The 27,867-nt window shown below is 44.4% G+C and overlaps 1 protein-coding gene across 22 annotated transcripts in view; it reads left to right on the top strand.

Moving 5' to 3' along the window:
• PHACTR1 (phosphatase and actin regulator 1) overlaps window positions 1–27,867 on the top strand; it is a 559,986-nt gene that overhangs the window by 297,080 nt on the left and 235,039 nt on the right. For 2 of the 22 annotated variants that reach the window (XM_025999358.2, XM_025999355.2), the window contains exon 1: window positions 6,105–6,605. The exons of the other annotated variants lie outside the window; for them this stretch is intronic. In XM_025999358.2, coding sequence (XP_025855143.2) covers window positions 6,359–6,605 — 247 coding nt within the window. In that variant the 5' untranslated portion in view covers window positions 6,105–6,358. Of the gene's footprint in view, window positions 1–6,104; window positions 6,606–27,867 lie in introns of those variants that run through there. 22 annotated transcript variants of the gene reach the window in all.

Here is a 27,867-nt window from a genome sequence, read left to right as displayed (position 1 = left end):
GTCCCACCCACATCAGGCTCCCCATGAGGAGCCTGCTCTCCCTCTGCCTATATCTCTGCCTCTCTCTCTGCGTCTCTCACGAATAAATAAATAAAATCTTAAGAAACAAATAATAAGGGAAAAGCTAAGGCCAGAAGAAATTTTGCAATAGGCTCCTAAACACATTTTCAAGAACATGATGGGAGAAACTCATCTTTTAGGAGAATAAAAGTTTGCCAGTCATGCAGCTGCTTACTAATGTTTATGGAAGTGACATTCAAAATCTTAATAACTAGATTTTCAAGTGTCAGAAAGGATACTCAACCTATTAGAACAGATGCCAGCCATAGTGATGCCTACAGCTGTACCAGTGCACAGGGCTGGTAGGAGCTCTACTAAACGTCACTGTGTTGTCTGAAGAATTTTCACTGGCCTCCCACAGCCAGCTCTGCTTCTGTCTCCTTGCTCAGCATACAAATGCATTATACTAAATATAAAAAAAGCCTGGAAGCTGTATTCCCTTCTTAATGAAAGTCTACTTCCATTCCATTCCATACTTCCATCCCAGCATCTGCAAACACAGGAACACACACACACACACACACACACACACACACAGGAGTGGCAGTAGTGGAGCGCAGTTCTATGTCGTAACCGCTTAGAAGTCATTTTTAACACTGTTCTCAAGTTTGTATTTTGTAGATGAGCTTATGGTTCTGGTTTTAACATGGGACACATTTAGATCAAACTTAGAACAAAATGGCTATGTTTCTGAAATTAGAAATATAACATACTGCTAATATTTAGAGAGTGGATTTTCTATGGCTGCTGTCACAAATTACCACAAAGTTGGTGGCTTAAAACAACAGATCCTTATCCTCCCACGGTTCTGGGGACTATAAGTCCAACTTTAAGGTATGGGCTGGGCCATGACCCCCCCCCCCCGAAGTTCTTTGGGAGATTCCACTCCTTGCCTTCATCTAGCTTCTAGTGACTGTGGCATTTCTTGTGGCTACCCCACTCCAGGCTCTGACCTCAGTTTTTACATTGCCTTTTCCTCTCCTACCTGCGTCTCCTTGTCACTGTGTGTCTCTCTTCGGTGTGTCTTTCATGAGGACACTTGTCATTGGATTCAGGGATCCAGGATGATCTTTTCATTACAAGATCCTTAACTTCCAGGACACCTGGGTGGCTCTGTTGATTAAGTGTCTGACTCTTGATTTCAGCTCAGGTCCTGATCTCAGGGCTGTGAGATGGAACCCTGTGTTGGGTTCTGCACTGAGTGTGGAGCCTGTTTAAGATTCTCTCTCCCTCTCTTCTCTGCCCACCCCCAACTTGAACACACATGCTCTTTTTTTAAAAAAATAATTATTTATTTATTTATTCATGAGAGACATAGAAAGAGACATCAGAGACACAGGCAGAGGGAGGAGCAGGCTTCATGCAGGGAGCCTGATGTGGTGATGTGGGACTCGATCCTGGGTCTCCAGGATCACACCCTGGGCCAAAGGCAGGTGCTAAACCACTGAGCCACCCAGGGATCCCCCACATGCTCCCTCTCTTAAAAAAAAAAAGTCTTAACCTCATTATATCTGTAAAGAACCTTTTTCCAAATAAAGACATATTCACGTATTCCAGGGATTTGACATGGATATATACCTTTTGGAGGGCCACCATTCAATTTGCTTCAGGGATGCTAGGAAAAGAAAGCAGACCGTTCCCTAGCTGGCTTAGTCGGTAGAGCATAAGACTTTTGATCTTGGAGTTGTAAGTTCAAGCCTCATGTTGGGTATAGAGATTACATAAAAATAAATATAAAAAAAAAGACGGGCGGGGGAGGGAATGTAATGGGTCGCTTGAGTATAAATTGAAGAGAAAAATGGTGAGGAAGAACAAAATTTAATCTTTCTGTGCATCAAATATGTGTAGTGATGTTTACTTAAGCTCATGTCTCTTTGAATGGTTCCACTGCTTTGCCTTCTTTTGACATTAATATTTTGTATTTCTAGTCTATCTTTCTCATAAGAGTTAAAGCACTTTGTGAGTATTTCCAAATTTCTATTCTTTGATTTTAATTTCCGTTAAGCCTAATAACTGTTGAGCTTTAAAAGGAGGTTGGCCAGAGACAAGCAGAAAGCACAACAAAATCTGAGCTCCAAGTTGATCACACTCAGTTTCTCACATTTGACCTTGGGGAATTTTAAGGTTTATAGTTACCTTCATGTCATCATAATGGTGATATCTTCTAGAAAGCCCAATTTTCACATGATGCCTTTCTGGGTATAACACTCCTGTCAGGCTAAGAATCATCATAGATCCCCACCTACCTACCCCATTACCATGAATTCCACTTAGCCTGTGACCTTGCAGGTTCTCCACGTGGCCACCACCTCTGCCACCACCCCTCTACCCCCCAATACCTCAAGCTGACTTTCCCAGGGAAGTCTTGCTTCACCTGCTCCATCTTTTCCACATTATTCTGCAGAATTCCCTTTTCACATGGCTCCCACTCAGATATTAAATGCCTATTTCTTCCTGGCTGCTCTGAGCTATAAATTTGCACGTTTCAGCTGGGTGGGTTCTGTTTCTCTTTCTAAAATATTTTATTTATTTATTTATTTGTTTATTTATTGAGAGAGAGAGAGAGAAAGAGAGAGAGTAGAGGGTCAGAAGAAGAAAGAGAATCTCAAGCAGACTTCCCACTGAGTGCAGAGCCCTGACTCGAGGCTCGATCACACGATCTTGAGGTCATGACTGGAGCTGAAATCAAGAGTTAGCCACTTAATTGAGCCATCTGGGCGCCCCAGTCCTCTTGTTCTTATAGGTCCTTCATTGAGTGCATCTTCTCTCCTATTAAATTTTAAGCTCTGTGAGATCAGGGGTCCTGTTATTTACAGGATGTAAGTGTATTCCACCGGTAGGCAATTAATAGTATTTTGGGGCCGATGCCCCTGGGATGCTTCTCAAACCTTACTGTGCCTCCAGATCACCTGGAAGTCTTGCTAATATGCAGGTTCTGGAGTAGAGCTTGAGAGGCTGCATGTCCCCCCAAGCTCCCAGGTGATCAGGATTAGCTGTTTTGTGCAATTGTACTTTATGAGTAGAGGTCTTAGGGTCCCAAAGAAGTTTCAAGGAGAGGATCTACAAGTTAAGTGTATCCTAAAGAAGAGATGGGACCAAGATTGCCATGTAGATAAGTGATGCTGAGAGGGACCGCAGGAGAGTTTTTCCCACTTGGATCGTCTGAGTAAGAATCCCAAGCAAGCTCCATGAGCCCTGTGTTGAGAACCTCTGTTTTAGGTGGCATAATGTTCTGCACTGTCTTTCCTTTCAATGTTTCCCTCCTTCCTTGTCTTTTTTTAAAATATTTTATTTATTTATTCATGAGATACACACACAGAGAGAGAGAGAGAGAGAGAGAGGCAGAGACACAGGCAGAGGGAGAAGCAGGCTCCATGCAGGGAGCCTGACCTGGGACTCGATCCTGGATCTCCAGGATCACACCCTGGGCTGAAGGTGGTGTTAAACCGCTGAGCCACTGGGCTGCCCCCCTCCTTCCTTTTCAAATTAAAAAATCCCACAAAAAAAGCTTTTTCTCGAGAATGCTCTCAGATGACAGGTTTCTTTCATTATCCACGCAGGGAGATGATCATTCATAGCCACAATAACGCTGGGCCATAATTGCAAGGATCATAATTAACAGGTGTGTCTTCTGGGATGACACAAACCCAGACTCCATATAAGGTATCTTGTGGCCTTGGGAGCTATAGGGACTTTATAGTAATGGGTATCAGAGGAAGGCTTTGCTGAAGTAGCATTCAATGTAGATAGGGCTTCTCAGCTTCCCAGCTCCGCCTGAGATGCTAAAATCCCGACGTCCTCTAAGACCAGCATGGTCTAACAGAACTTTTAGGGATGATGGAAATGTTCCGCCCTGTGCACTAATACAGTAGCCACTGGGTACATGTGACTATGGGGCATGTGACTGGTGGCTGGTACAACCAGGGGACTGAGATTTAATTTTATTTAATTTTAATCAATTTAAGTATAAACAGCCACAGGTGGCCAGTTAGAAGCTGCAAACTCGAGAAAAGCAGTTTAAGGAGATGGATCGCCAACGAAAGGAATAGCACTCAGAGGTCTACCTTAGTCTTTTTAATTTGAATAAAGAGCCCCCTTAGCTGCGGGGCATCGCCTTTAATATTTGAGCCCAAGCTGGTGGTTGTGTCTCTGTGCTACGCTGCTTGGCCAATTAAAATAGAGGCCCCCAGAGCTTGTAGGTCTGGTTTAGTGTTCAGTGAGTGCATAAAAGATTGCAATGGGCTTAGGACCCTATGGGGTTTATGCAGGTCTCCTGTTCTGACCTGTGAGGCATGCAGCATAGGTGGGAAAGGCGTGCAATTTTAAAAAGCCATTTAAGAAGAGATGTGTCTTTTCTTTTCTTTTTTCTTTTCTTTTCTTTTCTTTCCTTTTCTTGTCTTTCTTTTCTTTTCTTCTTTCTTCCAGGAGGTAGTTAAGTGAAATGGTTTGGGAGAGGGATCTGAGCATTTGAAAAAGAGGGTAATGAATGTTTTCCTATACCACAGTGTGGTAAATTCTATCATATACTCCACCAGCATAAGAAACGGGGCCTCTGCTATAAGATAAGCCTTATAAAGCAAGATACCACCATTATGATGACATGAAGGCCAGCAGTTATTAGGCTTAGCCAGGGACCGAGTGACATGAATCTGACATGAGAAGATACAAGTGAGATTTGCCTGCGGCTGGTTTGGCTGGTAACCTAGGTGAGGGGGGGGCGGTCCCTAAAGGCCCAATGGACACCAGGAGAGACTGGTGTCATTAAAGGGCACTGGACACTTGAGGCCCCTAACCACTCAATGAAGAAAAAACTGAATGTGCTGATTTCGTCAGAATATTTTGCAGTTGAGAAGTGGTATCTATGATGGGGCAGTACAATTGCAATGATCAGAAGCTTACTATAACACAGTAATTTAATATCCCCAGGGGAGTGCTGACACTTTTACCTGGGAGGGGAACCCTATGTGCAGTTTGCCCCGTTGGAGGAGAGACAAGCAGTGACTTGCACTTCATGGAAGAATCAGTCACAGGGTATTATGACATTAACTTTAGGGAAGTTCCTAGAAACAATAGCAGTGATAGTGCATCCTGTGACACTATTTTAGTGGGCTAGGACAAAAAAGAGAAAGGCCATGGCTCATAAGGAATGAGGTGTGGTGGGAAGACAGAGGCCGGATTTATACACCCCTGGCTGTAAGCACCTGTTTTCACCACTTATGCTTTGCATCAAGATCACCCCAAGGGAGCTTGTTAACGCTACAGATTCCCAGCCCTACACTTACCCACTAAACCAGAATCCCAGTGCTTTGGTTCCCCCCCACACACCCCTATTTTTTTAAATAAGCACCCACGGTGGTTAAGATTTGAGGCTTCTCCAAGCCTTAGTTCTCTGAAAGGTGATGTAGGATTCGCAATATCTGAGTCCAGACTACTGTAATAGAGTGTGACTTATTTATTTTTTTTAAAGTGCACAACAACAACAACAACAACAAGGGTTCAGCCTGTAGCTATTATTACCATGGAGCCCTGGGTCTCCCTTACTTAAGGCACTGCTCTGTCTTTGGAGATCTCAGTAGATGTCATTCGCCTGGCTGAGCCTTAGCCACCGGGCTCAGACAGCTGGGGAACCTTCAGCCACGTTAGCTGGGATCCCGGAGCCGCAAGTTGTTGTTCCTGAGGATTGATAAAAGCAGCCTTTTCTCTCTGTTCCTTGTTCTTCTTAAGTTTTAAGGACACCGGTGGAGGAAGCCCCCCCCCCCCCCCCACTCCTTCTCCTCCCTGAAGGTGGGGGAGTTTCTACAGAGGGTGACAAGATCAGTTGTGTCCTAACAGGTTGCCAGGTGCAGGGAAAAGTCCAGGGGTGTGGGCAGGACCCCCCAGAGGAGGGTCCTGGGCTCTGGCCCCCAGGGAGGCGCGGGCACCAGCAGGGCTGGAGCGCAGCAGCCGCCTTCGGTGTGGCACATCCTGCTTTCGTTTGGCAGAGGGCGGCTGGAAGGAAAGGGGGAGGAGGGGGAGGCTGGCATCGCGCCCCGGAGCTCGGGAGAGTGAGGGTGCAAGTCGCCGGTGCTGGGATCTGCGGAGGGTGGGGCTGCCCGCGGGAGGCGGTGCCCGCGAGGCCGCGTCCCAGGTGGGACCCGGGGCGCCTCCCGGATCCCTCCTGCGGCCGCGGGGCTCCGGCTGGCTCGGCGGCGAGGTCGAGCCCCTCTCGGCGGCGGTCGCGATGCCGTAGGGGCGCGGGTGCAGGGGGCCGGGGCGCCCGGGGGCCGCGGCGGGGAGGGGGCGAGGGCGCCGGGGCCGGATGGCCGAGCCCACGCGCGCCGCGGAGCCGGGGAGGTTCGCGCCCCGCTCGCCGCGCTGCAGGGAGGGCGCGGTGCCAGCCGCGAGCGCCCGGAGACCCAGAAAGAAAGCTTTTTATTTGCTGAAGATGAAGCCCCTGAAGGAGCCCGCCCCCAACAACAACGTGTCCTTTGTGATCCATTGTCAACTAGGCAAGGAGATCAAACACATTTGCAGCAACTGCAGCCGGGGGGAGGACGCCCGGGACGGTGAGTGCCGGGGCCCGACGGGGCGGCGGCGAGCGCTGGGGGGGGGGGGGGCCGGGGCCCAGTTTGGGGGCGCAGCCGGCGTGTCTGCCTGGAGAACTGCGGAGCGCTTGGCGGAGCGCTGCCCTGACCCGAGCGGGACCGCAGCCGAGCACAGACACCGATGGATGGATGCATGGATGGATGCATGGGTGGATGCATGGGTGGATGCATGGATGTCTTTGCTCCTTCCAGGGAGGGGTTTGCAACAGTTAAATGGGAAGCTCTGGGATTTTCTCCCGCGAAGGTGGGGTTTGGGGGTGATGGGTGGCTGTCAGGGGGGTAGCATCACTCGCCTTAGAAAGCTGGTGACACCTGCTCGCCTAGCTTTCCGGGCTTCTTAGCTCTTCTCCCTCGCATCCTTGCATTAGGATAGGGCTCTGCTGGGCTGCGTTACAGATGTGCGGCTCCGGTGGGTGCACTTTGGGGAGGCGGTTCGGCCTCGGCCCCGGCGCCCGGAGACTTGTGGAGTTGGTGAATGATGTCTGTTTGGAGTAAAACATGGCTGTGATTTTTTATGGGGGGGGGGGGGGGCGGGGGGAAGCGGGGGAGCGCACGCAGCTGCTGCCCCTCCTGGAATGGTGCCTAATGGGCCCAAATGTGGGAGGTGGGGGAGGGGCTTGCAGCGGCTTCTCCCAGGTGAGCCAGGGCGTGTGTGAACCCCGGAGCTCCCCCCTCCACCCCGACCCCAGATCGGATCTGAAGGGAGGTGGTGACAGGGCGCCGGGCTGCCGGCCACTCTGGGCTCAAGGAGCCAAGACCGAGGAGGGACCGCTCCGCGCGGTCCAGGCTGAAGCCTCTGCAGATGTGGAGGCGCCGGTGCATTTCGCCGGAGCCTCCGGGCGGCTCCGAAGCAGCTCCCACAGCCCACTCGCGAGGGCCACTGAAGGTCGCAGAAAAGTTTCAGGCAGCAGATTTTGCAGAGAAAGCATCAGCTCCCGGCCAGCCGGAAGCTCCTGGCTCCAGCACTCACCTGCTCCTGGCCTGGCTGACACTCACCTGCTCCTGGCCTGGCTGACACTCACACCTGCTCTGGCAGGCGCGGCCTTTCCTACCAACCAGGCGGGTTGAGCTTGTTCCCTTTGGAAGAACAGATATTGCTTAGGATCCCTCCACTCACAGTCTGCCTCTGAAGTGCAGAGTAATGAAGTGACTGTGGCTTGGCTAATGTCTTCGCAAAATTAGAGTCCTGCCCCTGTAATTATACTTTTCTTTGATTAAACTGTAAGAGAGGCTAGGGAGGATGACACTAGGCATCCAGGAGGAAAACTGGAGCCACAGTCGAGCACACCAGTGCTGCTCCTGCTCCATGTGGGGGAGGACATCCTTTTATGAGAAGCGCACACTACCCGGCATGTGTTGGGTTCTTTGGTTACTGTATAAACTGATGACACTTCTGGAATATAAATGGATGAACAGAATGATGCAAAGCCAGGCTTTTACCATATACTGTAATAGAGCATGGATGTGGGCTAAAATTGTTAAGATATTTATTTGACAGAGGACAGGGCAGGAGAGGGGGAAGCAGGCTCCCCACTGAGCAGGGAGCCCAAGGTGAGACTCTCTCCCAGGACCCAGAGATCATGACCTGAGCGGAAGGCAGACCTTTACCAACTGAGCCACCCAGGCGTCCCTACAATATTTATTAATGAATCACTCTGTTGACCGAATTGCTCCCCCAAATTGGCTGCTTCCACAACCTTGGGGATTTATTTAAATTAAGACTTGTAAATGTTGCTCCAGTAGGGAAAGGTCTATTTCTGCACTCAAGATTGTGGTTACATACGTAGTTATACACGCTGTCATGGGTAAATGTGTCAGTGTACACGGTCAGCAGCGGCAGGCATGTATTTTAGCCTATAGCACAGATCTCTGCTTGTAACATGCATCATCTCTATGGTCCCAGATGCTCTGGAATGTCTTAAGGAGCTACCCATGGATGTTGGCCTGTCTTCTGATACGACTAAAGGATTTAATTCAGGGGAGACCTTGTACGGTGGTGCCCACACTGCTAATCCTGCCTTCCTCGTGTGCGGTGCGCTCCCTTTAGTCTGTAAAATAGAATGAGGTCAAGTGTTTAACCCTTCTACTTTTACTGCCAGAGCCCAAAGCTGTACCGTCAAAGGAAAGGAAGTTCAAATTTCCTTTCCTGCAAAGATTAACCTTGCCTGATGGTTTGTCAGGAGTGTTCTGTTAGATAAGTTCTCCGGACGCTATTTTCAATTTGACTTCTCTTTTCTGTATGCCAGGAGAGCCAGCGACTTGGAAGGAAATGTGTAGTGAAGATTGTAGGCACGCAGGCAGATTTGGTAGGGCTCCATAGAGGAGGAGGCTTCTTGCTTTGTGTTCAGCACCATAAATGTGTCTGGTTTCTCACTCAGCACTGAAGAGGCCATTTAGTGGCAACCAGGGAAAATTTTGGTCCAGCTGGAAAGCCTTCATTTGAGATTTTACATTAGCAGAATTTTACAGAGGCCTTGCCCACTCTCTCTCTCTCTCTCTCAATTTCTTTATATATAAAGATAGCAGTTATTTTAAACAGATTTAAAAGCAAATTTTAGTAACTTGCAGTTTAAAGGAAACCCACAACTAAAAGTATTTGGCTAATAGAGAACACACTTTAAAAGGAAAAAAGTATTCCTAGCTAGTTGAACATTTATTAAAGGTGAAATTACATTTTAGGAATTGCCATTTCACGTAAGAGTGTCAAAAAAAAAAAAAAGTTCCTGGTATCCACTAGCTAGTATTAAAGATGCTTTGCTGACCTTACTTCAAGTAATCATCTGTTTTGAAAAAGTTGGAGAATACAATTCACCATTAATGCTCAAAGATAGGTTTGCTTCTTTCATTTTTGGTGTTTCGGTTACAATACTGAAGCCATTTTCAGATAAAGAAACAAGCTTCCATAGCATTTTGGTGCTAATGGCCAAATACACAGAGCACATACAGGGTAGAATAAAGATTCAGACCCCTATCTTTGAAATCAAGGTGCTCTCTACTATGCCATCAAACTGTTTTTTTTTTTTCTTAAAGTGTCACCCACACTGAATGTAGAAAGTTAGGTGCTATGGTGTGTGTATGCATGTGTGATAGACAGGTGCAGTCTTTTTTTTTTTTTTAAGATTTTATTTATTCATGAGAGATGCAGAGAGAGACATAGGCAGAGGGAGAGAAGCAGACTTACTGCAAGGGGCCTGATGTGGGACTCGATCCCTGGACCCCAGGATTACGACCTGAGCCAAAGGCAGACACTCAACCATTGAGCCACCGAGGTACCATCTTAATAGACCAGGTTTATTGGGATATGGAATTAGAAGGAATTACAGAATTTTTTAGTACACTTAAATTTTTTTTTTAAGATTTTTTGTTTGCTTATTCATGAGAGACACACAGAGAGAGGCAGAGACCCAGGCAGAGGGAGAAGCAGGCTCCATGCAGGGAGCCCGATGTGGGACTCGATCTCAGAACTCCAGGATCACGCCCTGGACCAACGGCAGATGCTCAACCACTGAGCCACCCAGGCGTCCCTCACTTAAATTTCTTTTATCTGCCTTATCTACCTGACAGAGAAGCTGGAACTGGGAAGGAACAGAGAGAGAAAAACTTTTAGCCAAGTGAATCAGAAGTAATGTACATTGTATGGCCACAAGAAATATGGCTAAATCATCACAGGACTTACATTGGTAGTCAATACAGAATATGATTTAGTTTACAAGTAAAAGATCAACTTCAGGGAGGAATCTATCCCAGAAGGCAAGGGATTTCTGGAATATAATTTTACACATATTTTCTATTCTCATTTGAATTCCTTTTAAGTCTATTAAGAGTGAAGGATTATCACAGGAATTACAACATCATTAATCATTCCTAGGATGTCTTTTCAAGTAAGTTTAATAGAAACAAGACATTTTAACATTTTAAACACTTTAGAAATATTTTAAACAGATTTAAAAGCAAATTTCAGTAACTTGCAGTTTAAAGGCATACTTTACCAGTAATCAAATGATAGATTTAGAAAGAAGATCTATTGATCACAGCTGCTACTCAATGCGTTTCACGTGTGATTAATCAATATTTCAAGGTGGCCTTCGTTTTACTAAATATAATTTCTATTCAAATATTCATACAGACATTCCCGAATCCATTGACTCACTAGACACGTTTCCAAATTTCGTCTGAGGGATTGCAAATACCGTGTTTTCTCGTGAATTCTAATACGAACTTTTAGAGTGACAATAATTTGTCATAGTACTTCCCGTTAATGGCTACAGGGTTCATTCTGCAAGACAGCCTTTTGGAAGAGAACGCCTTTTGGGTTTCTGTGGGTCAAATCCTTCATTTTGCAGAAGAGAAGATTGAGGTGCATCACGATTATGTGAGCAGTCCTTCATGCCCCAACCACCTCGTGGTGTCAGGGCTAACAGACCCTGTTCCTTCATGAAGGAAGTAGTTCCCAGTAGCAGTCTAAGACTGGTTACTGGCTACTCCACTCACTAGCTGAGTGACTGCAGAATACGACAGTAGTAACTTCTGTATGGAATTGTGTGGATTAAATGAGATAATTGGTACAAAGCGTGTAGTGTGGTGCCCAGCAAGAGAAGGTGTTCGAGAAATGCTAGCTGTGATTATCATCATTTGTATTATTACTACCGAGTCCAGTTGTGTCTTGGGTTTTTCCTCCTGTTCTCCTGTGCTGCTTGGCCTCTTCCTTGAATTGGGTCCAAAGTGAAACCACCCATTTCTACTCTCTATTTAATGGGGCAAACCTACATTTTTAATAAGGCAAGTGAAGGTGAGACTGCAGGAGAGCCCCTTCAGCATTGCACAAGTCAACAGTATTTTGTTATTATTGTTGTTGTAGTCGTTTTAAAGCTTTAATGGTGGGGTGCCTGGGTGGCTGAGTCGGTTAAGCCTCTGCCTTCAGCTCAGGTCATGATCCCAGGGTCCTGGGATCAAGCCCCACGTTGGGCTCCCTGCTCAGTGAGGAGCCTGCTTCCCCTTTCCCTCTGCCTGCAACTCTGCTTGTGTTCTCTCTCTGTCTCTCCCTCTCTCTCTCTCTTTCTCTCACGCTCTCTTTCTGTCAAATAAATAAATAAATAAAATCTTTAAAAAATAAATAAAGCTTTAATGTCATGACCAGTATGTTCTTTATTTAAAAAATAAAGTTTTAATGTCATGACCAGTAAAAAGGCTCATGTGTAGATCTAAATTTACAATGACTAGGCATTTTGTGGTCCATTGAGTAATCCAAAAAATGGTCAAGAGGAGATCCAGTTGTTTCTCTGGGAGGAAGGCCAAGAGCTGAAGGAAGTAGTAGCTAAAGAATTTTATCGGCAGGGGCCTGATGGACCCCTCAGTCAAAGGGACAGCTCTGGAAGACCTGGGGATACAGGTTGGAAACTGCTTCCATGAGGTCAGGAGAGCCTAGGAAGTGCTCTGACTTGAGTGGAGTGTAGAGGTTGTGTGTAACCCATGTGACCCTGAGAAGAAAGCATATGTTGGAGCAGTAGGGAGGAGAGGTATGGAAGGGCTCAGCAGGATGTTGGGACTAGTGTACAGAGCGGGAAATCCTAAAGCAGTTGGGCTCTTACATTCTATTAGAGTATCCTGTACTCAAACAATGGAGTTGTTGACTCATTCTCTTACAATTGTTTATCAAATCAGCAGCTTGAGTGTGTAGGGTCCCCTCGGCTTAGGGGTAGATATCAACAGGTACAACAGCCCATTGTTACCCTCGAACAATCTGGACTCTAGTGAGAGCAGCAGGAGGTAAACTGCTGAATCACCAGAGGAAGCCATTAACTGTGTGAGTAAAGCAGGAGGGCTTCCTAGAGGAGGTGATATTTGAAGTGGGACATAACAGAGGAGTCCTTTCGGGAAAGGAAAAAACCACACACAAGCGATTGAAGCTGTCAGAGAGCACAGCTTGTTCGGGAAAGGGGAGAAGTTTAGTGGGTAGAATTTGTGAAACGTCAAGGGGCGGGTGGAAATGACCTGACTTAGTTTGGAAATATATGTTGGGGAAATTCATTTTCTTCTGGCAATACGTTTGTAAAGCATTTTTTATGTGCCGTGTCCAGTATGAGGAATATAAAAATCGGTAAGACCTTATGGTCTCTGCCCTCAGATACCTGATGAAGCAGTAGGGGGAGAGAGGTAGACAAATGTGCATGCAGAAGTTTTAAAAATGTTTGAGAGAGAAAGGTATTGTTTTAGGGGCAGAAAGTGGAGTGTGGTCAGTCCCACCTTGGGTATGAGGGAGGTCAGGAAAATTCTGGTACAGTTTATGGAGTTTGGATTCCATCACTGGAATCCAGGATCACTGAGGGCTGCGTGGGACTTTTTTGTTTGCTTTAAAGAGTCTATCTATTTATCTCTTTATCTACTTATATATCCATTTAATTATCTACTTATTTATCTATTTATCTATCTATCTAGAGTAAATGCAAGCAGGGGGAGAGAGAGACTCTCAAGCAGACTCCACACTAACCACAGAGCCAGACTCAGGACTCAATCCCACAACCCTGAGATCATGACCGGAGCTGAAGCCAAGGGTCAGATACTTAATCTGCTGAGCCACAGGTGCCTCTGCACAGGAGTTTTTAAGCAGAGGTGGTGTGACCGAGTTACCTTTCTAAAACTATCATATGGAGAATTGTACACAAACACAGAAATAGAAAAGGATAACAGGCCCCTCTGAATTTATCATCCCCATTGCCCCACTCCTGTGTTATGTCGAAGCACATACGAGTGGGTTTTTATGATGCTGTTGCTGGCAGTGCCTAGGCAAGGACCAGACAAGAGAAAGGGCCCTAATGCCACAGCCACTCATAGTTCCAGACTTTGAGCAGTCTAACAATGTCAAAAGACCAAGATTCTGTGATTCTGTTACAGATTCCTAAAAAGCCCCAGGAACACCAGCAATTCAAAGTCCATTGGCCTTATTTTTAGCAAAGCTTGGAACTTATATGTGATTTTCCTAATAATTTCCCCTTCCATTTTAATATCTTCTGATGCTTTACAGATGACATCTATAAATATTCACTCCGTTTAGGAGAAGAGAGGCTAAAAATATTTGTAAAATCTATAGCCTGAAATATACCCATGTGTCTAAAGGAGATAAAAAGGATTAATGCAGAAGATAAATACGTAAAACTGTATTGGTGGGGGGAGGGCTCAATACTTGTTTACTAGCCCCAAACATTCATTTCTGCAGGTTGCTAATTCATGTGAATGGTAAAAACTTGTAGGGCTTCAGTAGGTGTAGAGAGTTTTTGGTTTGGTTTTATTGAGAGAGCAAACATGTGCGTACCAGTGGGGAAGGGGCAGAGAGAGAGAATCTTGAGCAGGCTCCTTGCTTGGTGTGGAACCCAACACAGGGCTCGATCGCACAACTGTGGGACCATGACCTGTGCTAAAATCAAGAGTCAGTCACTTAACCCACTGAGCCACCCCGGCGCCCCACGTGTTTAGAGTTTTAAGCCCTGTCTGAAAGGAGGGGGCATGATGAGCCAGTTAGGAGTTGCCTCTGATGGCTCCAAGCTCTGTGCCAACTGGGCTTTGTGATGAAATCATTGTTGCAGTCAGAGGGCCTGGGGGCAGAGAAGGGATGAGCTTCCCTTCAACCAGAAGGTCAATAGGGGAGAAACAGCCAAAGGGGTGGAAGTTGCAGAGTTCTGGGTAAGGGAACAAGGAGCTAAGCAAGAATCCGGTAGTTGGGTTGGAAACAAATGAACAGTAGAGACAACTCAGCTGGAATGTTCGCCATAGACCAGCTGGAAGAAACCATGTGATGGTGGCTTTTGCAGCCGTATTCTTTTCTACATCTGAGGCCAGAGGAAAGCTAGAACACGGAAATTCCTGTATTCACATAACAGGCATTGATGGTGGCCATGAACTTGACATGCGAAATAGGTAAGGGATGAGTTTCTGCTCTGGGGGAAACTTACAAGGGACGTTGCTATGTGGAAGTAGGCTGAGGATGCTACGGGCACACAGGTGGGACATCGGCTTCTTGAGAGTGAAGGGCACCAACGTCATATGAAGGGAGATGGCACTTGAGCTGAATTGCGGTGGGTGAATAGCATTGGTCTGGCAGAGATGCTGAGGGAAAGAGTCTCTCCGGCAGGACCACGAGCAGAGACAGAAGAAAGGTTAAGAGGTCCAAGGAGAGGACATCAGTTGTAGACCGCTCAGGGCAAGGGGCTGTCTCACCTCTGCTCTTCACCGCTGTATCTCTAGTACCTAGAACAGTGCGCAGATACGAGGCACTTAAAAATATGTTCAACCTAAGAATATACATGTTAATTTATTCATTTTTGATCTATTCTATAAATATATATTTACTTATTCAAGTGACTGCAGGGACAGAAGTTTGCTATGACCAGAGTGGAGCATGCACACCTGGGGAGGTGAGACTGGACCTGGAGAAATGGGTAGAGGTCCATAATGAAGGGCTCTTGGCTACCATGCCAAGATGCTGGGATATGTGCTGTGATAGGATGCAAGAGGCTTTGGAGGATTTTAACAGCTTAAAATTTGTTATTTTTCCTTTTTTTTTTTTTTTTTTTTTTTTTTTTTTAGAGAGTGAGAAGTGGGGAGGGGCAGAAAGAGGAGAAGGAGGAGAGAGAATCTTAAGCAGGCTCTCTGCCCAGCATGGAGTCTGACTCAGGGCTTGATCTCAGGACCCTGAGATCATGACCTGAGCTGAAGTCAAATCGGTTACTTAACCAACTGAGCTACCCAGGCACCCCTTAAAATATTTTTTTATATTTACTTTTTTAAAAATTTCAAGCCATAATTGACAAAACAATTGTAAGATATCTAAAGTGCATGTTGTGATGATGTGGTATATGTATACATTGTGAAGGGAGTCGCACCATCTAGTTAATTAACACATCATCACTCTCCGTATTTACCTTTGTTTTATGAGAACATTTAAGTTCTACTCTCCTTAGTAAATTTCAGTTTTTTACAGCACTAGGTTATCAACTGTGGTCACAGGTTTACATTAGCTCCCCAGACCTTATGGTCATCTCTAGCTGAGAGTTAGTACCTTTTTACCAACCTCTCCTTACGCCCCTCCCTCCACCCGCAGTCCGTGGCTACCACTTTTCTGTTCTGTTTCTATCAATTTCACTTTTTAAATTTTTTTTTATAAGATTGTATTTGTTCATTGGAGAGAGATCATCCATGAGAGTAGGGAGAGGGGGAAGCAGACTCCTGGCTGAGCAGGGAGCCTGACTCAGGGCTCGATCCCAGGACCCTGAGATCATAACCTGAGCCAAAGGCAGACACTTAACCTACTGAACTACACACAATTTTGCTTTTTAAAAAGCAAGTTGCTACCTAGAAGTGATCCCATGCAGTATTTGTCTTTCTTTGCCTGCTGTGTTTCACTTAGCATATTGCTGTCAAGATATATGTATGTTGGGCAGCCCTGGTGGTGCAGCGGTTTGGTGCCGCCTGCAGCCCAGGGTGTGATCCTGGAGACCTGAGATCGAGTCCTGCGTCGGGCTCCCTGCATGGAGCCTGCTTCTCCCTCTGCCTGTGTCTCTCCCTCTCTCTCCATGAATAAATAAATAAATATTTTTTTTAAAAAAAAGATATATGTATGTTGTTGCAAATGGCAGGGTATCCTTCTTTCTCTTGGCTGAATAATAGTCCAATGTATATATACCACATCTTTATCCATTCATCCTTTGATAGACAGTTAGGTTGGCTCCACCCCATGGCTATCATGAATAATTGTGCAGTGAACATGGATGTGCAAATATCTCCTGGATATCCTGTCTATATTTCCTTTAGACATATACCCAGAAGTGGATAGCTGGATCATATGGTAATTCTATTTTTAATTTATTGAGGAACCTCCCTACTGTTTTTTCTGTAATAGCTGTGTAAGTTTAAATTCCCACCGACAGTACACTAGGGTTCTCTTTTCTCCAGATTCTTGCCAACACTTGTTACTTCTTTGCTTGCTTACTTAAGATAATAGCCATTCTAGCAGGGCTGAGGTGATCACTCATTGTGGTTTGGGTTTGCGTTGTCCTAATAATGAGTGATGTATGTGGGTTTTTTTTTTTTAAGATTTTATTTATTTATTCATGAGAGACACAGGGAGAAAGGCAGAGACACAGGCAGAGGGAGAAGCAGGCTCCCTGAATGCAGCCCAATGCGGGACTCGATCCCAGGACCCCAGGATCACGCCCTGAGCCAAAGGCAGACGCTCAACTGCTGAGCCACCCAGGTGTCCCATAATGAGTGATGTTGAACACCTTTTTAGGTACCCGTTGACCATTTGTAGTCTTCCTTGGAAAAATGTCTATTCAAATTCTCTGCCTATTTTTAAATTAGATTATTTGCTTTTTGGCCACTGAGTTGTATGAATTCTTATATATTTTGGATATTAACCCCTCATTGGATATATGATTTGCAAATATTTTCTCCCATTTCATAGACTGACTTTTTGTTTAATTGATGGCTTCCTTAGCTGTGCAGAAGCTTTTTGTTTGTTTTGTTTTTCCTAGTTTGATATAGTCCCAATAGTTTATTTTCACTTATTTTTTTGCTTTTGATGTTGAATCCAAAAAAAAAAAAAAAAATCACTGCCAAGATCCATGTCAAGGAACTATTTCTTATCTTTTCTTCTGGGAGTTTTATGGTTTTAGGACTTAGACTCAAGTCTTTAATGCATTTTTGAGTTAATTTTTGTGTGAGGTATAAGACTATGATCCAATTTCATCCTTTTGCATGTGGCTGTCCAGTTTTCTCAACACCATTTCTTGAAAAGATGAATACCTTCCTCTGTTGAATATTCTTGGCTCCTTTGTCATAATTAATTGACCATATATGTGGATTTTTTTTCTGGGCTCACTATTCTGTTCTATTGATCTGTATATCCGCTTTTGTGCCAGTACCATACAGTTTTGATTACCATAGCTTTGTAATATAGTTTGAAACCAGGAAGTATGATCCCTCTTGCCATTTTTTTTTCTAATAATGAATGGGCAGCCCTGGTGGTGCAGCGGTTTGGTATTTTTTTATAATACCAAATAGCGGTTTGCTATTTTTTTGTTAATGATTTTTACAGCTTTATTTATTTTAGAAACAGAGAGAGAGAGAGAGAGAGGGAGTAGAGGCAGAGAGGTGAGAGAGACACTCCTTAAGCAGATTCCCCACTGGGTATGGAGCCCAACATGGGGCTTGATCCCAGGACCTTAAGATCATGACCTGAGCTGAAATCAAGAGTCAAGTGCTTAACTGACTGAGCCACCCAGGCACCTTGTCTCCTGCCATTTCTTTTCTTTTCTTTTTTTTTTTTTTCTCTCCTGCCATTTCTTAAGAATGCTTTGGTTATTTGGTGTCTTTTGTGGTTCCATATAAATTTGAGGATTTTTTCCCCATGTCTATGGAAGATGTTATTGGGGTTTCAGTTGCTTTATTGAGATGCTTTATTGATTTATTTATTCATCCATTTAAAGTGTATAATTCAGTGGGTCTTAGTATATTCACAGAGTTGTGTATCCATCACCAGAATGAATGTTAGACCATTTTCATTACCAGAAAAAGAAACCCTGCCCACCCCGTCTTCAAGCCTATCCCTGCAATCCTATCCTCCACTAACCACCAATATACTGTTTGTTTCTATAGACTTCCCTAGTCCGTACATTTCATATAAATGGAATCCTGCAGTATTTGGTCCCGTGCCTGTCTTCTTTCACTTAGCATAATATTTTCAAGGTTTTTTTTGACAATGTAGTGTCGGTATTTCATTTCTCTCTATTGCTAAATCATTGTGTGAATGTGACACATTGTGCTTCTCCATTAAGTAGTTGATGGACGTTTAGGTCTCTACTTTTTGTCTATATTATGAATAATACGGCTGTGAGCATTCATGTGCAAGTTCTAGTATAGATGTAATTCTCATTTCTCCTGGGTGTGTACCTAGGAATAGAATTGCTAGATCATAAAGTTATGCTGTTTAACCCTCTGAGAACTGTCAAGCTCTTTTTTCAAAGGGGCTGTACCTTGTACCTTCCCACGAGCAATGACTCTATGAAGGTCCCATTTCTCTATATCCTTTCTAATACTTGTTACCTGTGTTTTTTATTATAGCCTCCCTAGAGGATTTTTTAAAAAGAAAACGATAAGGTTCTGAGCTGGTGGTCAAGAAGAGAGTTAATGCAGTCCATTTAGGGAAGCCAATAAGATTTTTTTTTTTTTAAGAAAGCCTAGACACCTTACATGTATATATATTACACTTTGTAATTGGCACATGTTCTTTGCTTGTGATCATCACAACAACCTTTTCAGGTTGGAATTACTCTTGTGAGAGTGTTAGAGAAGAGGGAACAGAGAACCAGAGCAAACACGGCTTCCTGCATGTCACAAGCTGTTGCTACTGTACCCAGACTGTCCCTCTGGTGCCACCACCTCAGCCATGTCGGCTGCTTCTGAGATGTGAACCTCTGAGAAGAGACTAGTTATTTTGGTCAATGAAATTCAGCTTCTTAAAGTGATTAATTAAATGGGGAAATGATTCTATCAGGAAAATCTGGGCAAAAACCAACACCCATAGCCAACTGTCAATTCCTTGAAAAGGACAAGAAGAGATTATGTGGTGGAAAGTGTTTGCTTAGCATTAGGAAGTGTTGGGGACTTGGGTCACCTTCATCCTGCATTTCTTCCACTTGTAAAATGAATTTACTTCTCTTCTCTGAAGACATTGTTGAGATGCATGAAAACCCAGCTTGATCAGAGGTTGGTAAGCTTCTGCTCATGAGCCCTCTGCCTGTTTTTTTGTAAGGTTGAAAAGGTTTTGTTTGTTTTATGATTTCAAAAGGCTGGCCAAAATCAAAGAAAGACTAATATTTATTTAGTGACACAGATACTTAGGTGAAATTGAAATGTTAGTGTTAATAAATAAAGTTTTATTGGCACACAGCCATGCACAATCACTTATGTACTGACCATGGCAGCAGCTGCAGAGCTGAGTACTTGCAACAGAGACTGGTAAAGCCTAAAATATTTCTTCTCTGACTCTCATCAGAAAAAGTTTGCTGACCCCTCACTACATCAAAGTTCCTGTGATGAGAAGTTGCCACTCCTAAGCGTCTCAGCACCATATCTGAATTAGAATCCAGGGGGACCCTATCATGTCTGTGACGCTCACCTGAACTGCACTTCTGGTCTTATCAAGGGCTACTTGACATTCTAGAGTGTCCAGAGGGACAGATTTAAAGTGAAAATCTGCCTAAAAAGAAACAACTTGTGGGAATTGGGTTTGTGGATTATCTTTGCTCCCCACCCCCACCGTGACCTTTGTGTGGGCTTCAGGCTGGCACATTTTACAAAGGGAATGGATTTCAAATCCCCACCTAAGAGCTCACCATCTTGACTCTCTATTATTGTTTCAGCATGAACTTTAGAATAATCGCTTCTGCTATTTTGGCACATGGAGATTTGCCTCCACAGTAATTATTTTGCAACCCACAAAAGTAATTATAAAATCAAATAATTATCTTCTAAACAAGCTGTAACTGCAGCCATGGTTCTTTGGGGGGAGGGGACTTCCCATTCTTTAATTTTCATTTTTAGGGTTGCCACATTCTGCTTCCCTTATCCCCCCCCCCCTTACCTCTGTTCTTGTGTTACTTCCAGTACGATAAAAATCTATAGTGAAGCAGCAGCTCCTTTTGATGGAAGCTCTTCAAAACAATAGCCCTGCTCCAAGATTATGAGTAGAAGGACAGAAGAGCAATCAAGAAAAGGGAAAAGCAAAGCCTGATTTAATTCTTCGGGTGATAGGAAATAAAATTGCAAAAGGGAAGATCAGCCTACCAGACTACATTACGGGTTGGCTTGAATTATTGAGAGCTGCACTGTAGTGAGGCCTCCAGAATCTGAAGGTGTTCTCAGTAAGGGTTGGCACCAGTACTTCCTGGCACAAAGGGAGGAATGAAATCTGCCACACAGTTAGCGACCATCCGTCGCTGACAGACTGGGCACAAATCAGAATTAGATTATTTCCTGAGAGACTTAAAAGTCTGTTTATGGGTGTTTGTCTGACATGTGCCGCAGACACTGTACATAACATATATTTATGTGTTTGGAAATTGGCACCTGTCTGATAAACTGAATTCCTTGCCTATAATGAAACAGATCCTAGTGACCGAGACCATCACAGATCTGCTACACATTCAAGAATAGCCCTCTGCAAATGTCAGTAACTCACTAATTTATAACTTTCTTTGCCAGACCACTGAAAAAGTCAAACATGCCACAGCCGGGAACTCATCCCCCAAATGAACACATAGTGAACCTTTTTTGGCTTGCCCAGAGTCCTACCTAATGTTGTCATATCCAGAATAAATAGTATGGTGCAGTTTCCCAACAGCCATGGTATGAATTATTCATGCACTATTAAGTAGCCTATGGTCAGAACACCACAACCCAAAATAAAACTGAATACGAAAGATGAGATTTTAATATTTGCCATTGAAAGAGCCTTTTGCGGTGGAAATAGAAATAATGGGGGGGGCACCTGGGTGGCTCAGTCGGTTAAGCATCCCTCTCGGTTTCAGCTCAGGTTATGATCGAGAGCCCTGCATCAGGCTCTGCACTCAGTGGGGAGTCTGCTTCAAGGTTCTCTACCCCTGCCCCCCCCCAAATAAATAACTAAATCCTTAAAAAAAAAAGAAATGATGAGCTATAGACCCCACCTGTCCTTGCCCAGGGTCTTTGAGATTGAATTGTGAAGGTATATGTAGATTGCTTATGATGGGACCATAGAAATAGCTTGGAATACCTGGTGAAGGTAATAGCTTTGGGACTACATGTGTGGGTTAACTTTTCAAGTTTTTCTGGAAGGCAGGAGGAGGGAACATTCAAAAAGGAATATCTGTATTCAAGAAATAAAAGACACAAAACATAACTAAGGAGAATAGAGATTCTTTGGAAGAAAACTTAGAAGTGTCTTGGAAGATCCCCATATATAAGCCAGATAAGGGGAGGGGGTTGCTCTGTGTGTCCTCCCATAGGGTCCTAGAATCCTAGAGATTTTTAGAACCACAGTTTACATGTTGTTCTCTGAACTACTCCATTTAGATGAGATACAATGTATTACAGAGTGATTATTGCATTTCTAGAATATAAACCTCACTTCCTAAGAGGAGATTACACCCTAAATTTTAATTCAGGGGAGATGATAAAACATCTAGGGCAGCTATGATATAAATAATGTATAACCAAATAGGTAATAGTGGGGGTGAGATGGGGGTGGGGGTGGTGTGTTTGTGAAAGAGCGAGAGCATTCTCCACATGCACACCCCAGGGTAGAGTTAGCTTTGGGAAAATGTACAAATTGACTGAAGAAGTACATCACATGTAAATGAGCAGGAATATAACATTCTTAGATTCAAATTATTTCAGTAGGAATGTTTAATCTCACACCAACATTAATAATCACCTTTTAAAAAAAGACAGCTGTTTAAAATGAGATTAGACTAAGCGCACAATCCCTTTCACTCCCTTCTTCACAATGTCTGATGGTCCTGAAACCCACCACTGGATTTATAAGCGAGGGTTGAAGACCAAGCCAGAGTGACATTTAGCATTTAAACCATAAGTGTGACAGATGGGTCAGTGTGTGTTACTGGTTAAAGTACATAATTCACTGTGAATGAAATGGCACAAATTTACTTTGAAACTATCCTAGCCTAAATTACAGTAGGATTGAACTGGGAGGATTTCCACCATGATTTTGGAAAGCAGACACGGCTTATTTTTATTGCAAAATCCTAAGAGTGCAATTCCTGGCAGTGTTTACCAGAGAGAAGGAATTAGCAGCCTCAAGGGGAGGGTTAGGAAAACAGAGCACCCTCTGGGAATCAGCTCCTGCATCTCCATTCCAATAGCCTCCTCAGCAGAAAACGGCCTCAGACAAGTCATTGGGTCCCAACCTCTCTTTACCTTCTTGCAAAAGGAGGTGAAGGAGAGGAGGATCGTGCTTGTTTTTGCAGAGGGTCTCAGAGATATTCAGAAGGCATCTGAAACGCTTTCAAAAATAAACACAGGGGTGTGTTGTGCATTTATATCCATGGTGCCAGCTTGGCTTTGCACATTCTCAGGGAGGAAGGAGATGCAGCATTTCTCTTTTCTCTTCTTCTCCTCTCTGTTCATTGGTGATGGTGGGTCAAAGAACAGAGGACCGACAGGCTGTGTGACCTGTAGGACTGGGCAAATGACTGCCGTCTTATTTCAAGGTGAAAGAGCAGAGGGGTCCCCTGAGCGAGGTGAACAGATGGCAGTATTGTTGCTGCTACACTGCTTCTGGCTGCGAGTGTCCCCCCACACACACCCCCAGCCTCAGCCGAGCCCTTTTCAGACTGTGCAGGTCACTCGAAAGAGCAGTCTCCTGGAGGCTGATGTAGAGACCGAGTGCATGCTGATGGCCAGTCCTCCTGCTCAGAAGAAAAGGGCTGCACGTTCTTCAGCAAGGGTGGGTGGGCTGAGGTCCTCTGGGAAGTACAGATCCTCTTTGGGATTCATAGTCCTCTGCTATTCAACTAAATCCATAGAAGCCACAGAGTTTTTAAAAGAAATGACTGTCTATGACTTAGAGATCCAAGGTGTTGGAGTGGATTAGGGAGCAGTCTGGAAGTGGGTGGTAAAATTGGAGTACTTTGCACCTCCACCTTTGGTCTTGATTTGCTCCCTTCCTTTGCTTCCTTATAGGTATTCAGGGTCATAATATGTTGGGCTCCTCCCAAAACACAGAAGTTTAAATTCGCCTTACCACTTGTGGGAGAATAATTTTTTGCCAGGCGTCTAAATATGTTGAGATCTATGCTGTTATAACCACTCCAAGGTAATAAAGCAGAAAAGACAAAATCTTCCATTTGGAAATATGGTCTGCCCAGATTCTGGGGTCTGTGCCATTCCAGCAGAGACCAGCGGAAAGCATTCCCCTTCCTGCCAGAGGCTTAAGTTAAGGGGGGGCTGTGTCATGCTTCTCTATTTCGTCTCCCAAAGCAGCTCTGATTACAATGGGAGAAACTTTATTTTTTTTTTTATTTTTTACAATGGGAGAAACTTTATAATTCAAGTTCTAAAGTTCAATGTTGAGATTTTTGTCAACTTTAATGAGATGTTTTCTGGAATGTGTTCCACATAACACTTGTTCCTTAGGATGGTAATAGATGGTATGTGAAAAATTTCAAGATCAAACTAATTTGGAAAACTGAGCTAAGACAAAGTTAAGTAGATTGTTTTAATCTCAGAGCCCTTGGTATGCCCGTGCACATTGTGAAGGTTCAAAAACAAAGTGTATATACTTGTTTACCCACATTATTAGTGGGTTTTTTTGTTTCTGGGGGTGGAGAGAGCATCACAAAGGATGAATGCCCCAGAGGAAAATTAATGTGCTGTTTCAGAAGTCCTCCTGTAGAAAATACTATATTGATTGACCATGTTTCCTACTTTGAATCACAGAACAAAGAGGTACGTTCATGAATATTTCCTTCTACTGGGAGCTATTAGCACTAAACTTTACATACTAACTGAAAAGAAATACTTGTGCTGAACATACTGATTCAGTGATTTTTTTTTTTTTTTTTTTTTTTTTTTTGGTTAAAAGAGCTCTGAATGCAAATTAAACTATTATATTGATTTTACCTGTGCTTCAGTCAATCCAGGCATTAGGGACTTTCTGCTTCTCTAGTCAGGCTCTAGAGCCATATGGCAGGGCTGGGGCTTCCAGAGACCTTGTGGTCACCACATGTGGAACATTTTAGGTCTGTGTTACTCAACTGTAGGACTATTGACATTTTGGACTGGCTGATTCTTTGTTGGAGGTGGAGGGTTCTGTGCATTGTAGGATATTCCGCAGCATCCCTGGTCTCTACCCACTAAATGCCAGAACTCTTTAAAATGTACCTGGGACTTTATTTCATCATGTATGATAAGGGGACAGACTTGGAGAGAACTGCCTTTAAACAAAGAGTTTATTTCTTACAGTTTGCAAGAGGTGGGGCATGCATGCATGCCATGCGGGGCCTGCCACATGGAGAAGTATTAGGGTTGGTTAGGAGGCAGAAAGAACAAGGGGAGAGCCCAGCTCAGAGCCTTTAGTGTGTGTGTGTGTGTGTGTGTGTGTGTGTTGTGGTTTTGTTTTGTTTGTTTGCAGGGAAGGAATGTGCAAGTCAGGATAGGCAAGGTTGAGCAAGTGTAGGATTGGATAGTTTGAGTAATTTTGCCTGGCTCAGAGCTGTGGAGTGGTTTCTGGTTGTAAGGAACCTGACCCTGGGGTGACTGAGGACAGAGCAAATATTAACTTGGTACCAGAGGATTAGATAAAGGAGATGTTTGAGGTATAAGCTTTGGTTTGGTTGGTTTGCATAAAAAAGGTGAGGCAGCAGGCAAGTTATTTACTATCTCTAGGAATTAGCTGGCCCTGGGAGGGGCCAGGTCTCCTGGATGTCAGAGCATCAAAAAATACAAAAAAATATTAAAAACATGATTGATACGGCTATCTCCCAGTGATGACAACCCAAAATGTCTCCAGACATTGCCACATGTCCCCTGGCGGGGGGGAGGGGTGCAAAATCAGCCATGGGGTTAGGAACCACTGCTTGAGGGCCAAGGTGGGTAGTGCCAACCATGAGTGGTCTCACCAAAGCAAGAGAACACCGTGACTTATGTCCCAGAAGACAGCTCTGCGTGAAGGTGCTGATTTGGATCAGCAGAAGTCAGGAGGATACCCTGAGGAGTGGGATTCATGTGACCTCGAATAAAGGGTGGGGAAGGCGGAGACTCAGTGGGCAATAATATCTCGTTCACTTACTGTACATCCAGCCCTGTGCCAGTGATGGGAATTTTGTCCTTCCTCTTCCCAAAAGATCAGTAGTATTTATCTCATCTTGACAGAAAAGGAAAATGAGACTCCAGGATTAAGTGTCAGGCTGGGTCACACCGTGGGCATGTGTCGGTGTTGGGATCTGCAATCAGGTCTCTGTGATTAGAAATAACATCAGGTTAAGGTGAAAGGATATTCAATTACAGACAGAAGTGTCTAGACTGAAAGGTAGGTGGTACCCGGAACGGTGGCAGATTCCTAGCAGGGGACTGGTATGATGCAGAGGGCATCTGGGTTCATCTGGCACCAACACAGGGGAGCTGCTCACAGGGGGGCTGGGGTGCTGCGTGGCTAGGTGAGACCAGGTAATACAGGCGTGATGATGCATGTGTGGCCAAGGGTGATGACGATAGGATTGGGGCGAAAACGGGGGCATCAGAGATGTTTCCAGGCAACAGGAAATAAGGACTAAAGAAATGAGTGAAAGGTCATACCTCGTTGGGTCTAAGACAGAAGCAGAGCAGAATGGGGCTCCCCCCCACCGGGGGAGGGACCTGGGTGTAATAGGGAAGTGGGGCTGGGAGGTGAGGGGAGTGTATCAGAGTGTGGTGGAGTCTGGGCTCACCTAAAGAGCTGAGTTTTCCATTTCCATGCCTTGTTTTTAATTTTCAGAATTAGCTCCCTCATTTGACACTCCCAGGAGCCAGGCACTGCTCCTTTGCCCTTGACATATATGAACTCACTTATTACAGTGGCTTCTGAATATGAAGGCTCAGAGGTCAGTGACTTGGCCCCCATCTGGCTCCAGGGTCCTGCCCTTAGGTCGCCCGCTGTGCAGCCCCTGGACCACGTTATTAATGCTCAGCTGCTGGGCGCTCCTGACAACTTTCTCTCCTATCCTTGCCTTTCTCATCTTTGGAACAAAGGAGCTGAGCTTGTAAATCCTTTTGCTCTACCATTCTGTGTCTAAGGGTAATAATTCCACTTGCTGAACAGCCGAGCCATAATTCTGTTACTTAATTCAACATGACGGAGACCTTTATCTTAAAAAGAGAAATGGGTTTTCTGGTGTCTTCTCTACGAGCCCTTGGAGGATGGCTTGGGAAAAGAGCCTCCTCTGGAACCCTAGCACCCCGCCGCCCAGCATAGTTTGCAGAAAGCCATTCTGTGTGTACCTCAGTTTCCCCTGCTCACCTGTGAGCTCCTTGAGGGCAAGATGAGGTTTTATTCGCTTTTGTATTCCTGGCACATAACTTGTTCCCAGTGGAAAATCAATACTTGTTTTGTTTTTGCTTTTTAATGATTTCAGACTGTGAGGAAATCATATTTAATAAGTTTCACTTGTGTAGCATTACCATCATTCAGGGATACTCTTTCTGGAAGAAGAGGATAGTATTTAGCCCTTAGCATGCTTACAAAAATAGAGGCAGGGAGCCGCGTTAGAAGGAAATGAAGCTTCTTAGCCAGCTTGTGTGAGGGCAAAGGACTTCCGAGGCCTGAATGTATGGAGCGGGAGGTCAAGTTGACATTACTTAGCACCGAAGAGTTTAGACAGGCGTTGGCGAACTTTCTCTGTAGAGGGCCAGATAGCAAACATTTTAGATCTCACCATATGGTCTCTGTTGCAGCTAATCAATTCTGCTCTTGTAGCTCAAAAGCAGCCATAGGCAATATATGAAAAATGAAAAATACATGAAAAATGAAAAAGCATGGCCGTGTTCCAGCACAATTTTATTTACAAAGATGGGCAGCCAGCCGGACTTGAACTAAAGGGTCAGAGTTTGCCAAACCCTGATGTTGACTCGCAAGCGTGATAGAACAGGGCATGTATCCCAGCCACTTACTGTGTGGTCTTCATTGGAATATGCCTCTCATGTCCCCATCTATAAAATGGTGCTCTAACCACATCCACACCCAGGGCCGGGGTAGAATTAAATGAGATGACATAAAGCATTTGGCACTGACCGACCCTAGCATACATCAAGCACACAATAAAGGGTTATTATTATTAGTAGTAGTAGTAGTAGTACGTATCTCCTCTTGCCTTTTTATCCTTCTTTTTTCCCCTTTTTATCCTTCTTGCTTATCATTGTATTAAATACGCTTCCATGAACTCATTCTTTTTTTTTTTTTCATGAACTCATTCTTGTGAATGCTATGTCAAACGTTTTACTTTCAGTCTTCCTTTTTTATCTTTACGCTTCTTCAGTTTGAAGAAGAATAAGGAAAATATCTGTAGTTCCTCCTAACTAGAGTTGTTATAAGAATACAATTCACGTGCAGTGATTCACACGGCGCTTGGGAAATAGCACTGAGTATATTGTAGCTACGAGGATAACGAAGAGGTTTAAAGGTGTAGGCTTGCAGAAT

Source organism: Vulpes vulpes, chromosome 12, assembly GCF_048418805.1.
Source record: "Vulpes vulpes isolate BD-2025 chromosome 12, VulVul3, whole genome shotgun sequence".
Classification (NCBI taxonomy): domain Eukaryota; kingdom Metazoa; phylum Chordata; class Mammalia; order Carnivora; family Canidae; genus Vulpes; species Vulpes vulpes.
The sequence above is the reverse complement of the archived record's forward strand: the minus strand, read 5'-3'. Positions and strand labels throughout refer to the sequence as shown.